Source organism: Mirounga angustirostris, unplaced genomic scaffold, assembly GCF_029215605.1.
Source record: "Mirounga angustirostris isolate CCGP_5_RB_7025 unplaced genomic scaffold, mMirAng1.0.hap1 SCAF_4, whole genome shotgun sequence".
NCBI lineage: Eukaryota > Metazoa > Chordata > Mammalia > Carnivora > Phocidae > Mirounga > Mirounga angustirostris.
The window spans coordinates 69,979,971-69,996,583 of record NW_026991712.1 but is presented as its reverse complement, the minus strand read 5'-3'; the positions used below and the strand labels follow the sequence as shown (position 1 = coordinate 69,996,583).

The following is a 16,613-nucleotide window of genomic DNA, read 5'->3' as shown; positions in this document are numbered from 1 at the left end:
CTGCATCGAGGACTTGCGTACCTGTAACTCATTCTTGGCTCACCCACTGGGAAACTCTGATAAGCACATGAACAAAATAATTGTTTTTCTGACAATCAAGAATTTTTCTTAGAACGATGTTTTCAAGGTGAAACACAGTACTGTTGTTTAGAATTAGAATGCAATTGTATTTGTCTAGTTCTGAACAACTCCTTGGTTGACCTTTAAATCCTTACTTACAGTAAATACCATGAGAACTTATACACTGGCCATTTTTTATTCTTCTTTTCTGGAATAAGTCACAGTGAAAATAACGAGTTTATCTGGCTACAGAGCAGGTCAGAGGGAACTGCTGTTTCTTGCACTAGACTCAGGATGAAGGTGCACTTGATGAGGATCATGTTCTAAGTGCATTCTCAGAAAGAGAGGGCCAATGAATGTCTTCAGCTCTCCCATCACAAAGGAAATGCTTGTGAAGATGATTTGTAGAGGGACATTTATGGTCTTCACCATCCTCTGCGGGAGCTCTGGAAAGCAAAGCCATCTCCTTGTCCCTCGGTGACAAGGAGGGGATTCTCTGGAGGTGGTAGTAGTTCTCGTTGATTCTGTCATCTCATCTTTCATTGTCAGGAGGCCTCACACAAATTAAAGAGTCTGCTGAAATAAAATTAAATGGTCATCACTCCAGCAGAGCTAAAAAGAATGGTAATGTTTTCAAACCAAAAGCATATTTGCTGACATAGTTGGGCTTGGAGGTGATAAGCCTGCTAGCATGTAACGTCTCTTACATGACGTTCTGTGACACTCTGTATTAATCACATGTTATTTCACAGTTACTTTCAAATGGAAACTTGGTTTTATTCCACTACTCATATGTAACCTTTTAAAAATGTCATGTGTATAACCGTTTGGGATAACTGGCTTTAAACAGCCCTTAAGGGAAAGCAGCATAAAAAAGGAGTCCCTCTCAGGGCGCCTGGGTGGTTCAGTTGATCTCTGCTCAGGTCTTAGTCTCAGAATTGTGGGTTTAAGCCCCGTGTTCAATTAAAAAAAAAAAAGGAGCCCCTTTCCTTTTTTCAAATATGTTTATTTTGAAATGAGTAAGTTAAAAGGCTTTTTCTGAAGTATTTGTTTAGAGGTTAAGGATTTAGCTCAATCATAAGGGATAGGAGAAAATTGGGAGTATAGCTCTTTCCTGAGTCTGTGACAGTTTTAAAAAATTCTTGGATAAGGTAATTCAGAACTGAAGTATGTCAGGGACTGTGGCCCATGTTACCCACCAATATGGTTATATATTAGAGTATCTATTTTTTTCTTTTCTTTTCTTTCTTTCTTTCTTTCTTTTTTTTTTTTTTTTGAGAGAGAGAGAGATGGAGGAGGGAGGGGCAGAGGGAGAGGGAGAGGAAGAAATCTCAAGCAGACTCCACACCCAGCATGGAAACCGACGCAGGCCTTGATCTCACACCACTAAGATCATGACCTGAGCTTAAATCAAGAGTCAGATGCTTAACTGACTGAGCCACCCAGGCACCCCTATATTAGAAAATCTTGAACTGATTTGCAAACTCCTTACTCTTTATGAAGTTAATGAGTCTGAGGATGATGGTGGTCTGTGTATATTCCTGAGAGACACCTTTATTCAAAAGGGAGAAAAGAAGAAAGAAAAGCGGGCGCCTGGGTGGCTCAGATGGTTAAGTGTCTGCCTTCGGCTCAAGTCATGATCCCAGGGTCCTGGGATCGAGTCCCACATCGGGCTCCCTGCTCCTTGGGAGCCTGCTTCTCCCTCTGCCTCTCTCTCTCTCTCTCTCTCTGTCTCTCATGAATAAATAAATAAAATCTTTAAAAAAAAAAAAAAAGAAAACTATTAAAAAAAAAAAAAAGAAGAAGAAGAAAGAAAAGCAAACTGAACTGCTTTACCTTACTTTCAAAGAGCTTCATTGGCATATAAGACATGATGGATATTACAAAAATTAACATGTCCTTACCCTAGTTAACATCGTTTATCTAGTATTTACTGAGCATATACTCTCTCCTTGGCAACCAAGTCTTGTCAGATTTCACGTTAAGTCAGAATAATTTGAACCTACTAGAAAGTAGGATCACTTTCTTCTTTTTTTTTTTTTTTGGATCACTTTCTTTTTTTTAAAGATTTTATTTATTTATTTGAGAGAGAGAGAATGAGAGAGAGCATGAGAGGGAGGAGGGTCAGAGGGAGAAGCAGACTCCCTGCCGAGCAGGGAGCCCGATGCGGGACTCTTCTCTGTATCGTTCACAATTTTAGTATATGTGCTGCCGAAGCGAGCACTTGGATCACTTCCTGAAATAGTTTTATTCGCTGTACTATGTATCAAATGGCCAAACAAAATATTAAGTAATAAGACCCTTAAGATTAATAAACTCACCATAGTTAAAACTGGTCACTGAGAAATAGCTCCTCTGTGTTGGATATATAAAATACAAAGACAAGGGTATAGATGCATAAGGAAAGCTGGAGAAAGAGCTCATAAACAGGAAGAATTATTTTAAAGAAATAACCTAACTTGGTTCAAAGAAACAACGTTAGAAATAGCATCTGCTTTAAAAAAAAAGAAAAGAAAAAGTGATTGTGGTATTTAAAACCAAGCTGACCTCTTCGCTAGTTTAAAATTTTTGCAGAACAAAATAGTTTTTCATATACTGTTGCATGTAGAAGACCTTCTTTTGTCTCTAAAGTGAGTCATGCAGGAAGCAGATGGGGAGAAGAGAATGCTGTTGATGTAGAGAACAGAAAGAAGCATGTGAGCTCTCTCTGAGTCTAGGGATTTTAGGAAAAAAACTCTGGTGGAGAAAAACGTATTGGGACTTAAGAGACTTGCGAAGCCATAGCACTAAAATGCTGACCTTTATCCCAGGAAGAAATGAAATGGCATGACATGTTTACGGGGTCTGCCGCGTTCTAGAGGGCCCGCACCACGTATCTGTCTGAAGCAGGGTCCATGTCTTGTGCCTCTGCCTCTGTGCCCTCTACCTTTACGTTATAGTGGACGCTGAGTTAGCATTAATGAGATGTAGGAAAATGGATATCTAGAGAGAGGTTTTGGTTTTATTTATTTATCTTTAAAGATTTATTTGAGAGCGAGAGCACGTGCGCAGGCACTCGCACCCCCGGGGCAGAGAGGGAAGGAGAGGGAGAGACTCTCAAGCAGACTCCACCCTAATCACAGAGCCCATCTGGGGCCCGATCCCACACCCGAGATCACACCCCGAGCCGAAACCAAGAGTTGGACACTTGACCGCCTGAGCCACCCAGGTGCCCGAGGAGAGAGGCTTTCATTTTAGGAAACTGTTTTTGTTGCGATTTGCTCAGTTGCTTTCCTTGTGTTCCTATAGGAACACAAAGTGCTGCTGACAGGGACCCCACTACAGAACACTGTGGAAGAGCTCTTCAGCTTGCTTCATTTCTTGGAACCAAGTCGCTTCCCTTCAGAAACCACCTTTATGCAAGAATTTGGTGATCTGAAAACTGAAGAACAGGTACTTACCACGTCTACTTTGCACTTTAGTCATATAATTGAAGATTAACCCATGAAATGGCAAAGCACTACTATTTAGCTGTTTAAAAATGTAAATTATATCATTTTTTTCTCACCTAGTAGTTAAGTGAGCTTTATATCTCCTTTCCTTGGGCATTCTGAGTCTTCATTATGGAGGTTTTCTTGTTTGTTTGTCTGTTTGCCCTCATGATGGGCTGTTGAGATTTGTTGGGAGAGGTTACTTACCTTTTCATGTAATTTCTGGACACTGCCATGCTGTTCAGGTCCGTGATTTTGCTTTGTATACTTTTTTTTTTTTTTTTTTTTTTAAGATTTTATTTGAGAGAGAGAGCAGCAGAGGGAGAGGGAGAAGCAGGCTCCCCGCTGAGCAGGGAGCCCGATGCAGGGCTCGACCCCAGGACCCTGGGATCATGACCTGAGCCGAAGGCAGATGCCAAACCATCTGAGCCACCCAGGCGTCCCTGCTGTGTATACTTTTTGAGCACAGTGTCAGAAACCATGGGAACTTATAGTTATTTTCCTCCTAGAGTTTTGGGATCCTAGTCTTATTTCTTAGCTGTGTATACTCGGTCACATTGCTTAGTTTTCTGAGTCTACATATATTCACTTAAACTACTCCACAGGATTTCTTTGAGAAATAAATGAGGTATTATGTATGAAAAGCAGTTATTTTACACATCCTAAGAGTTATGTGGGTATTTATTATTATACTGTTTTTGACACGGATATGGAGATATGCTTGCAGTCTTGGTCTTTATGTTCCTCCACAATTTACTGACTAAAGCCTCTTAGTTTAGTTCAGAGTGAAGTCCGTTTTGTTTTGGTTTTTGCTTTCTTAAAATAAAAACTGTCTTGTGTGCTATTATCCTATTGCCAGTCATCAGAAATGAGAACCAGAGAGTGACATCTCTGCTTGCTTGTTGGTGCAGGGAGTAGGTAGCTCCTGGCCTACTCATTCTGTTAGCTCTTTCCAGAAGGGAAGGGAACTGAAGCGTAGCCACTCCCATGACATCGCCTCTTCCCTCTTCCTCATCATCCCTGTGGCTTAAGACAAACAGAAGGGAAAGCTCAGTGAATAAGTTGGGTTCTTCCCTGCTGTGTGCTTGTCAGGCCTTCCGGCTGTTTGGGCTCCTGGGCAGCTGAAATAGGCCATCTAACGCGGACTCATTCAGCCTTCATGCGCTTCTGTCATGCAAGCTGAGAGATTAGTGCCTTCATACCCTTACTGGGCTTTGACAGATGAAAACCAATGGTGAATGAATGTTTTAACATGCAAGCAAATCACGATACCAGTATTTACTTAAGGTCCTTTTTCAGGTGCAAAAACTCCAGGCTATTCTCAAGCCAATGATGTTGCGACGTCTCAAGGAGGATGTGGAAAAGAACTTGGCCCCCAAAGAAGAAACTATTATTGAAGTTGAGCTAACAAACATTCAGAAAAAATATTACCGAGCCATCCTTGAGAAGAATTTCACGTTTCTCTCCAAAGGTGGTGGTCAAGCTAACGTACCTAATCTTTTAAACACTATGATGGAATTACGGAAGTGCTGCAATCATCCATACCTTATTAACGGTAAGCCTGTGCACCAGTAAACACGTTTAAATGACTCCAGAGGTCCCTTTCTCCCTCCTGACAGAGGATTGTTGCTTTGTGGTCATTACTGGATCCTGTCACCTCAAACGTGGGTTTCACCAGCTTCCTGTTCTCTGTGACGCCTCCTTCTGTGGTGGCCGCAGGCAGGGCACCATTGCCCTTGCTGACCTCTGCCGCGGGACCTCAGCTCACTGTTCTCCTACTTCTCTGCCTCTGTGTCTCACCCCTCGGAAGGAGGTGTTGGTACTCATGCCTAAAAATCGTGAAACGTGCTAACAGTTAAAGAGATTAGCCTCAGTTGAGACTTCCTTGCTGTGCATGTGCGTGTGTTTGCGTGTGTGTATGTAAATCAGAGCAGTTAAAGAGGAACAGTGTGAGAAGGCAGCCCTCAGCTGTCTGGAGACTTTGGTAGGAGGGAACTTCGGTCTAGAGACGTCTAGGGCCTATTCCCTAAGAAGGAGCAATTGTTTTAAAACTTTGATAGTAGTTTGTTTCTGTGACTGATGAATACTTTATGGTCTTCCTGTGTTCTTAACTAAATTGATTTAGTTAATCAAGTTAATCAATCAGTCATGTAACTGATTTGAGTACAAACCTATATTATGTATTTCCGAAAATCATGAAAGGGATAAATATCACAGGCCTGGATGTGTGGGACACTCTGGAGGATACGGGAGCCTTGAGGCTTGTCAGGGATGGAGATGAGAGAAGCCACAGAGAAAGCGATGGTATTGAGACAGGCCTATGGGGGTGGGAAGGAGTTTGCCAGTCAGGGTCAGAAAAAGGAAGGGCATTTAGGCTGATGTAATAACATGAGCAAAGACAAAGAGACAGGAAAACAAAGGGGAACTTGCCCAAAGTGTAAAGTCTGTGTCAGAAACAGTGCAGCAGTGAACGTCAGGCACATGCTGGGACCCTGCTGTGGCAAGCCTTGAAGGGCCAGGCCGTGGGATTGGGGCTTTCGTCTGCAGGCAGTGGAGAACCATGGCTAGTGTTGGAGCTGAGAAACGATTCAGGATGACTGATCTGGCAACATCATATAAAACAGATGGGAGGGAGTAGGCAGAGACATACAAGCAGAAAGACCAGCTCAGAGGCTCTTGCTGCCTGCCGTCCTGGCCAGAGTTAAAGAAACGTACGGGTTAAAGAAAGGGGCCGGCCGGCCAACTTGGGGTGTTTGTGCGCAGTTATAACGGGCCAGCAAGGCAATATTAGGTTCCTTTGCAGGGGAGTAGGAACAAAGCTTGGTGTTGTCTTTATCACAGTCCATGAAGTTCAAGGGCAGCTAATTTAAAGAGTTCCTGATCTTTCCCCACCCCGTTCCTGACTGACACACCTGTCCATCACCTTAGACCCACAAGTTCCTGTTATTAGATGACAGAGGGGCCCACACCTGCAAGACCGCCTCGGCATTGCCCCTGAGGTCATTGCTGTGGTGTGACATCGATGAATTTCCTTCTACAACTTTGTGCTGTTTAGCTTTGTCTTCCACAGAGAGTATCGTGTGTGATAATTATATGTTTACCGCGGCCGGCCTACTAATCACCAGTGTGTTAGAGCCTGTGAGACCATTACGGGGCGTGTCAAGCAGCCTGTCCCTGAGTTGGGGAGCTGGAGTTGGGGCTTAGGGTGACTGGTGGTATAAGTAAAGCACATGTGCTTGTGCGATACACACACACACTCTTGCATTTAATATCTGCTAAAAAGAAAATGAGGAATAGTAGCCTCCAAGGGGGAAGGGAGGGCAGTCACAAAAGAGCTGAAATGCCTCCAGCAGGATGTGTGCGAGAGGGCTGACCTCAGGGGTGGCTGTCAGATACCCGCCTGAGCTCCGTCAAGTTTGCCTTGTCTGTTTATATGCCAGTGACATGCATTGAACATGTTGAGGGAGGAGTCCTGCGTCCTGTCCCCTTCCCCCCGCCCCTCCCCCCAACACAGCTGGTGGGTCTCTTCCTTGGCTGATTGCTCTTCAGGGTCATCTTCTATACTTCATGGTTCACCAGGAGTCTCTTAGGACTTGTAAGACTTGGGTCCGTGGCATTATCCTAATTGGTCACACCTTGGGGTCAGCATTTCTGTCCCTGCAGCTTATGAAGTATCTGTTAAGCAGGGGTCTTTATATACCTTTATGTTGAGAAATTGTAGTTAAAAAAAAAAAAAAAAAAAAAATATATATATATATATATATATATATATATATGCATCCCCCCCCCCCCCCCAACCCTGCACATTAGATGTTACAGCTGCCCAGATAACTTAACGTGGATGTTGGGTTTCACTGAGGATGCTCCATGGCCGTATCTCCCATTCTCATCCACAATCTGGAGTAGAAAGTATACCGATGTCCTGCTAACCCTACACACGTGTATTGAGCCGATTCAAGGACATTTTCAGCGTTGCAGTTTAAATTGAAATTTGTATGGGTGGTGGCAGAGTCAAGCAGCCCCAGTCAAGCTAAAGTTCAATTCAGGAAAGCATAACACTTCTGTAACTGGAAAGTAGAAGCAACTATATGCGTAAGTTGGTAACATATGGTAATACAAGCAAAGCAGAAGGAAGAAAATTAGAAATGACGGTAGAACACAAACTGAGTAATATTTTAAATGTGGGTTAATATCTTAAGTGCTTAGCACAGTGTTTGGGGTACACTGTGTGAGCATTTGGTAAGTGTTGCTAGTTGTTGCTTTAGTTGCTCTGGTAAGTGGGTAACTGGGGAACGTAAATGCGGTTACTGTTACTGGGCCAAGCTTCAACAGAATGCAATGCCCAGTTTTAGGTTCTCTGTGTGAGAGTTTCAACAAATGATGTTGAAAACTTGGTCGAGGTCCCCTAATGGTTAGGAAGTGACCTAAAGGTCATTTGTTGTCATTGTTGGGGGTCGGAAGAGTACGGAGAAGAGTGGGCAGAAAGAAAATCAGCTGAAGCTTGCATGATGGAATGAATTTTTCAGATAGAAAATTGTAACTTTTTTTCTGGTAATCTTCAAAAGAAAATAATTTCTTGTTGGTGGCTAGATGACATTGGCTAGATAATAACTTCTCATTATAGCGAGCTAACATTGCAATTCCTGTCCTCGCGGTGACCATCTGTTTAAGTGAGAAGCTTCCACGCTCGTTTCAAGTTGTCTTTGACACCACACACACACATTTTGAAATGTAGCATGAACAGTAATTTAGGGCAGTGTCAACAAAGTATTTTGGCTTATCATAACCTATTTCCAGGTAATTTCAGACTGATATTTACAAATCCAGCATCAAGGTAAATAATTGGTAAACTTGGGACACTTTGGCTGTGACATTGGAAGGTAGAAATTGCTTTCCTCCAGCACCTTCCCCGACCTTCTTTCCTTCAATCTGGCCATAATGAGTACAGTGCTAGAAGAATCATACAGGAAATATGTTTGCTGATATTTTAAAAACTGGCTGCCTCTTTAAGAACCTTGAATTCGTAACAAAGAGCTAAATTGATGAATTCAGCAGTAGCTTTTGTCAGGTAAGAACAAATGTATTTTAATTTTGACTATTCTTTATAAGATGAGAAATTAGTAGTAGCAATCAAAAAGCAAGAAAGTTACTTTTCTCATCTCTGAATAAATTTAAAATGAAAATTTTTCTGCTAATTTGAGAAATTATTTGTATTTTCAGCTTTTTACTGAAATTATTCAAATGTCTGATATTTATCTTGTCAAAATGATTATTTCATTTTTGAAGACTTCATTGGCCCTTAGCTTATTTTAAACTAATATACCATATTTTGATTCCAAGTTATAATTTTCATATAGACAAAAAATAACTACCCAAATATCAGGAGTAAAATCTGTTTCTGAATTGCAAAGAGCTCATACTATATTGCACATGAACAAACTTTTTAAAAAGACCTCATGTAATACATAGACTTAAATCTATTTCCCCTGTCTCCTGAGGGCCTTCTTGTCCTGAATCCAGAACCTAGATTTACAAATTTCATGTTTTGAGAAATATTATTCAGCTTTATTCAAGAATATTCTTTATTTAAGAACATTCCTGCTAATGATCTTCAACAGCATTTTGTTTTTACCTTTTCCTAGTTAAAACCTTTCCCCTTTTTCCCCACTTAGAGCAAAGTCCTGAGTTAGCCTCTTCCTCATGTGGCCATTCTGCCCCAGCTGGCCTCTTCGGCCCGGCCCCCTTCCTCACAAGTGGCAAAGCAGTGTGCTTTGCAGAGGCCTTAGTGCTCGGGTAAGGGCATTAAGTGACTTTAATCTGTTCTCAGTAAGATTCTTTGTTGATTAATAATTAACAAGCTGTATTTCTGCATATGACCATGCCATAACTTAATTTGCACGGGTGCCCTTAGAGTGAAAATAGGATGGCACTTTTTTTTTTTTTTTTTTAACTTCTGTTGCTGCTTGTGGAAGTTCTGTCCTAGAGGCCATGGGGTCTAACTCACCTAACCTTTAAGCCTCCTTTGAGATGTTATGCATACTCATCCCGTGTATTGTTAGTTCACACACATGTTTAAAACCGTTGGTAAGCAGGGTAGTTGACACTTTCTGGCACAGTTGAAGGCTGGGAACCAATCCCATTAGGTGGATTTGTTTGTTTGTATTTTCTAAAGAATAGGTGACCCCACCAGCATGGATCTGGCCTCCTCCCCGTTAACTCCAGAGACGGGAGGAGGCCAGACCAGTCCTGTCTAATTCTAGCTAAGCCACCTAAGCAGTTGAAGGGAGCTTTGCCTGTGTGTGTTTGGGCTTTGCGGGTGGGGTAGGGGGGCAGCTGTAAGCGCTTCTTTCCTGACGATGCCATTCTCTTGAGGCTTCTCTGATGCACCCGAGTCTTTGAACAAGCGGAAATCTGCACGAGACTAGGAGAAAAAGAGGGCTAGGCATAGAAGAAGCCTTATTTATGTGAGACAAGGTTGATTGCTGCTGTTGGTTTTTAAATGCTTGAAAAGCTTTGGCTACTTCAAGGTAGAGTTTTTGTACCTCATGAAATGATCAGATAAGAATGAACGTGGAGGGAGAGTTAGAGATTGCAATAGAAGATGTGTGTTCAGAACCCCTAAAAAAAATCCCTAAAAATTATCCTGAGAAAGGAATTCCCTTTTGTTGCCCTCCTTTGGGCTGTATTTCTGTGCAGTTATATAAAAAACTACTGTCCTGACACTGTAATTATTAGAACTCTATTCCCTTGTTTCTTAGCTTCAGAACAGATTTTGTTGTTTGTGTTTATATTCAGCTAGTAAACAGTTCTTCATTTCTTTAGCAATTTAGGTTCCAAATTTTCTGTAGGTATCTGGCCCTTGGCTTGTTTCTGCCACTTCTGGCTTGACAGTCTGTTGTTGAAATTCAGTTTCTACAGACAGCAAACATTTGTTTGTTGGAAAATGTGGGGGTTTTTCCCCCCCAAATGTTTAAATGTGTTGTGCTTAAAACTTTGATCCCTTTTATACTTCCATGGTTTTGTGTTAGACCTGACTTTTAGTAAGTGGACAGATTCATATTCATAAACGTGAGTATGGCGTTCTGGTTCCTATAGTTAGCAGTGGGTTTTGAAAGCAAGTTCATTGTTTTTAGTAATAAAAACCTTCTACAGTATTCACGTTATGCTGTCCAATCTCTGCAGGTGCTGAAGAGAAAATTTTGGAAGAGTTTAAAGAAACACACAATGCAGACTCTCCAGATTTTCAGCTCCAGGCGATGATCCAGGCTGCTGGCAAGCTAGTGCTGATTGACAAGCTGCTGCCAAAACTGAAGGCTGGTGGCCACAGGGTGCTTATCTTTTCCCAGATGGTGCGCTGCTTGGACATACTGGAAGACTACCTCATTCAAAGACGGTGAGGCCACCGCGCCATAAGAATATAAAGGAAATAAAAAATGACCTTTCCCAGGGCTCCAGGTGGCTCACCTCAAAGTGACATTCATAATAGAGGGGAAGGAGTGGGGGAGATGTGTCACATCTCTCTTTAAAAACTGTCCATGTACACGGCCGTTATTCTGTGTGGTACCTACGGTAGGACTCTGCGTACTTTTGATGGCAATTTCGTTTCCCATTTCTTTCACTTGACTAGGGGAGAATGGGTCTTACCTAAAATCAGAATTGTTTGTTATTTGACTGTTACAGGTGTTGGCCATTTTTAAGACTTGTTATTTTATCTAGCGGGGAAGTAAAATAAAATTTAATTTTTGAGCATTCCACCAGTTATATGCCAAACTACAATAAAACCTGTTTGCTCTGAAATGATTTCTGATACATAATACTACTCAGATAATACATACCCCATGTTGTAATACTTGCTTTACCAGAAGAAACAAGTATGCCGTAGTCGTGTGGCAGGCCTCCTTGTTAACCCTGACGTTTTCTAGGTACCCATACGAAAGGATCGACGGCAGAGTGAGAGGAAATCTCCGCCAGGCAGCTATCGACAGATTCTCCAAACCTGATTCTGACCGGTTTGTTTTCCTCCTGTGCACAAGGGCGGGAGGTTTAGGCATTAATCTTACTGCTGCTGATACCTGCATCATCTTCGATTCCGACTGGAATCCCCAAAATGATCTCCAGGTAAACACACAAGAAAATAGTCCCGATGCCCTTTTTTTTTTTTAAAGTCATTCCACTATGATGAAGCATCCCCAGTCAAACCAGTAAATTAAAGTTGTGTCGTCACTCAGGTGGTGTCCCACGATCGGGCAAATGAACCAAGTAATGATTCATGTACTAACAATGCCCAAGTAATTTCATAGTATGTTAACCTTCTGTACCGCACCTTCTGCACTCCTACTGTATTGGAACAGGGGTCTCGGAACTGGCACATGAGTCTTTTCTTTCTTTGGTGGCCATTCATTTCCTTTTTCTTCCAGGCTCAGGCTAGATGTCATAGAATAGGACAGAGCAAATCTGTGAAGATCTACAGGCTGATTACGAGAAATTCTTATGAGAGGGAAATGTTCGACAAGGCGAGTTTGAAGCTCGGCCTGGATAAAGCTGTGCTGCAGTCCATGAGTGGGAGAGAAAGCGCTACCAATGGGGTAATCCACACTCGCCCGGGCCCTGCCTGTATTCTGGCTCCTTAACTTGACTTAACTCACAGGAAGAAATTATCCAGCATCGAGTCACTTTTCACCCTTGCTGTTTTCAGCCTGTTTTGTCACATTGTCTTTTTTATGGGCCCAGCTTGTCCTCCTTGAGGGGCGCCTGGGTGGCTCAGTCAGTTAAGCGTCTGTCTTTGGCTCAGGTCATGATCTCAGGGTCCTGGGGTCGAGCCCTGTGTCAGGCTGCCTGCTCAGCGGGGAGTCTGCTTCTCCTTCTCCCTCTGTGCTCTCTCTCTCTCTCAAATAAATAAAATCTTTAAAAAAAAATTCTCCTTGAGTACAATGAAGCATTTGTGTCGTCTACAAACATTTCAATTCTAAATGATTTTAAATACCTCACTAAAACAGGTACAACAACTTTCCAAGAAAGAAATAGAGGATCTGCTACGAAAAGGGGCCTATGGTGCACTCATGGATGAGGAGGATGAAGGGTCTAAGTTCTGCGAAGAAGATATTGATCAGATTCTCCTGCGGCGAACCCACACTATCACCATTGAGTCTGAAGGGAAAGGTTCCACATTTGCTAAGGTGCGAAATGATCTGAAGAGGCAGGTGTTCTATAGATGTGTAATAGAGTTTGCTTAAAGCAGGACCTTATAAAGTGCCCACAAGATGCATATGTAACATTGGCTTTATAATTGAGAATTAAGAAAGTAATTATGACCTCCCTGTGGAGCCCCTAATGCATAGAAGATTCTTTGTGTGCGTTTGGGTTCCCTTCTCTGTGTATGGCCCTGGGAGTCACCCTCACCTTGGCCTCATATCTGCTTCCTGTGTCCTTGACCCCACCCTCTCCACTTCTGGAGTTCCTGCTCTGACATTATCTTGCTTCCTGACATCCTGATTCCTGACGGAGCCTGTTAGAACAGTTGAGTCACTCCTATCTTAAGAAAGCCTCTCCTCTGTTTTGCCCTCCAGCTACAACTCTATAACCCTTCTTTCGTAGCTAAAATCCACATGAGTGTTGTTTGTACTAGCTGTCCCCACCGCCTCCCTTTCTGCGTATTTAATTTTCAGCTTCCAGCTTGTACCCCTCCCCCCACCCCTCCATCAGACCAGCTCTGGTGAAGGTCACCACCAAGCCTTCCTTCCCACCATGTGACTGAGGGTGCCTTCTGAGGCTTCCCCTGCACATGGTTCCACCCATCCACACCCAGGCCCTCTTTACACCTTTATTTTTAACAGCTTTATTGAAATGTTATTTACTTACCATAAAATTCACCAATTTTAAGTGTACAGCTCAATGCCTTTACCATATTTGCAGACTTGTGCAGCCATCACCACATCTAAGTTCAGAGCATTTCCATCACCCCAGATCCTCTTGCCCATTAGCAGTCAGCCTCTGCCTCCCCGCACCCTAAGTCTTTGGCAGCCACTAATCTACTTTCTCTATCTCTGTAGATTTGCCTACTCTGGACATTTCATAAAATGGAATCATACAGCATGTGGTCTTTTGTTTCTGGCTTCCTTCACTTAGTATAGTGGTTTTGAGATTCATCCGTGTTGTGGCATGTGTCAGTAACTCCTTCCCCTTTTTTGCTGAATGCTGTTCCTATTATATAGGTGTACCTCTTTTAGCAATTGATGATGGGTGTTGGGGTTGTTTATCCATTCACTAGCTGATGATGTCTCCACTTTGGGGTTATCATGAATGTTGTTATGGACATTTATGGACAAGTTTTTATGTGGACATATCTTTTCATTTCTCTTATGTATATACCATAAATAGAATTGCTGGGTCATATGTTAACTCCTTGTTTAACCCTTTGAGGAACTGACACTGTTTTCTAGTGACCATAGTACCATTTTCTCTTCACACCAGCAGTGATTTAGGGCTCCAGTTTCTCCATATCCTTACCAGCACATTTTATTTTCTGACTCTTTGATTATAGCCATTGTGAAGAACTATCCCACTCTGGTTTGATCTGCATTTTCTGATGCTGTTGAGCATCTTTTCATGTGCTTGTTGAATGGCAAGTAAAGTATATCATTTTTGGGAAAATGTTCACATCTTTTGTTCATCTTTTGAGTTACTTGGTTTTTATTATTGAATATTAAGAATTCTTTACATATTCTGGATTAAAGTTTCTCATTAGATAAAACGATTTGCAAGTATTTTCTCCTAGTCTTTCCTAATGGTATTTAATTTCAGTGAAGTCCTGGGTGCCTGGGTGGCTCAGTGGGTTAAGCGTCTGCCTTTGGCTCAGGTCGCGATCTCAGGGTCCTGGGATTGAATCCTGCATCACGCTCCCTGCTCAGTGGGGAGTCTGCTGCTCCCCCTGCTTATGTGCATGCTCTCTCTCTCTCTCTCTAATAAATAAATAAAATCTTGGGGTGCCTGGGTGGCTCAGTTGGTTAAGCGACTGCCTTCGGCTCAGGTCATGATCCTGGAGTCCCTGGATCGAGTCCTGCATCAGGCTCCCTGCTCGGCAGGGAGTCTGCTTCTCCCTCTGACCCTCCTCCCTCTCATGCTCTCTGTCTCTCATTCTCTCTGTCTCATATAAATAAAAATAATAAAAAAAAAATCTTTAAAAATTTTTTCAGTAAAGTCCAGTTTACCCATTTTTTTCCTTTTATTGTTCATGCTTTTGATATGTTGTCTACCCTAAGGTCACAAAGATTTGCTCCTGTTTTCTTCTCTGAGTTTTATAGTTTTCACTCTTACATTTAGGTCTGTGATCCCTTCTGAGTGAATTTCGGTTTGTGGTGGGAGATAGGGGTCCGTCTCCTTCCCTTTGCTTGTGGACATCCCGCTGTCCCAGCTACTCAGTCTTGGGAGGCTCCCTCCTTTTGGGTTCTGTGCCCCAGCACGTTCTCTCTCCCGTTTTTCAGCCTCTATTCGGGTTCTGTTCTCTGTCCTCACAGGCACTTCCCATTCAGTGTGTTCAAAACCCCCCTCGTCCCTCGTCCTCCCTGTCCCTCCTCCCTCTGCATGCGCACACACACGCACTGCCCCGGTTGTTCGCCTGACTGATGCTATTCGGACGCCAGCGTTGGCTGCTGAGGTGTTTCCCGGCTTCCTCCTCGTCTTCCTCCTCCTCCGTGCTTCACATCCACGCAGATTCTAACCCCTTCCGTTTCACTTTTTAAAGACTATAGTTCTAGACTGCCTGCTTTTCTCCACTTGTGCTGGCACTGTTTTCAGTCTTTGCTGCTGCCTCTCTAAACTGCTGCAGTAGCCTGTTCCTCCCTCCCGTGTCCTAGGACAGCAGTATGATCTCTCTAACAGGTGGCTTTGGATAGGAGTGCGTCCATCTTGAGATTCTTTCCATTTTGAAAGAGTTCATGGGTACCTCAGGATAGAGTTCCGACCCCATTAACAGGACGTGTGAGGCCCTGTGTGACCTGGTTTCTGCCTGCCTCGCCAGCTTGACCTTTAGCTGCTCTCCCCTGACCACGCTTATCACCAGTCACATGACACATTGCCTTTCTTCTCTTCTGAGCCTTTGCACATGCTCTGTGGTGAACATGTCCACATGCTTTCCTGTTCTCAGAGTTCTTAACAGTCTGAGCCAGGCATTATATTCTGGGGAGCCTGTTCTTTCTTCCCAGCCATGCCCTTCCTGCACCCCCTCGTGAACCTGGCTGGCTCCCTCTTCTGTAGATCAGTTGTACCTGTATGTACCATTGTCACTGTCGTTGATTCCACTGTGCTGCCTTCTTTTGCTTCCTGATCTGTTGAAAGCCCTGGACAGAGAGCTGCCTGTGGGACGGTCTTTCATCCCAGCCCACCGACTGCAGCATCTGGCACACAGTGCAAGAATGCATACGTGTTTGGCTGAATGAGTAAATGAAAGCTGCTTTGCATTGTGCCTCTGAGAAAAGCATCTCAAAGTAATGCATATTTTTTCCCCTTTAGGCCAGTTTTGTTGCATCTGGAAATAGGACAGATATTTCCTTGGATGATCCAAATTTCTGGCAAAAGTGGGCTAAGAAGGCTGAATTGGATATTGATGCCTTAAATGGGAGGGTGAGTGAGAGGTTCCGTTCAAACCCTATCTAATCTAACCCAAGGGATGCTGTTTTAGAAGTTTCAAATTTATCTGCTGTCTATTCTAGAACAACCTCGTTATTGACACTCCGAGAGTGAGGAAGCAAACCAGGCTGTACAGTGCAGTGAAAGAAGACGAGCTGATGGAATTTTCAGACTTGGAGAGTGATTCTGAAGAGAAGCCGTGCCCGAAGCCGCGGCGGCCCCAGGACAGGTCGCAGGGCTATGCTCGGAGTGAGTGCTTTAGAGTTGAGAAGAATCTGCTCGTCTATGGGTAAGTCAGGCTCATGTGAAAAACGGAATCTTATTTTAAATATGGAATTCTAATCAGCGTAGAGAAGTGTGTCTGTGTTGGGATTTCTGTGACCCCCCATAGTGCAGCCAGGCACACGACCGTGCAGCAACTGCTACGGGACCCAGGGTTGTTTGTTTCAGGTGCTCATG

At 43.2% G+C, this 16,613-nt stretch overlaps 1 protein-coding gene across 7 annotated transcripts in view; it reads left to right on the top strand.

Moving 5' to 3' along the window:
* The window catches only part of CHD7 (chromodomain helicase DNA binding protein 7), a 188,773-nt gene that overhangs the window by 146,521 nt on the left and 25,639 nt on the right, over positions 1-16,613 (top strand). For all 7 annotated transcript variants that reach the window (XM_064588285.1, XM_045896506.3, XM_045896500.3 and 4 more), the window contains 8 exons: positions 3,349-3,492; positions 4,830-5,085; positions 10,713-10,923; positions 11,453-11,648; positions 11,948-12,115; positions 12,527-12,706; positions 16,038-16,148; positions 16,238-16,443. In XM_064588285.1, the coding sequence (XP_064444355.1) occupies positions 3,349-3,492; positions 4,830-5,085; positions 10,713-10,923; positions 11,453-11,648; positions 11,948-12,115; positions 12,527-12,706; positions 16,038-16,148; positions 16,238-16,443 (1,472 nt within the window). The remainder of the gene's footprint in view (positions 1-3,348; positions 3,493-4,829; positions 5,086-10,712; positions 10,924-11,452; positions 11,649-11,947; positions 12,116-12,526; positions 12,707-16,037; positions 16,149-16,237; positions 16,444-16,613) is intronic.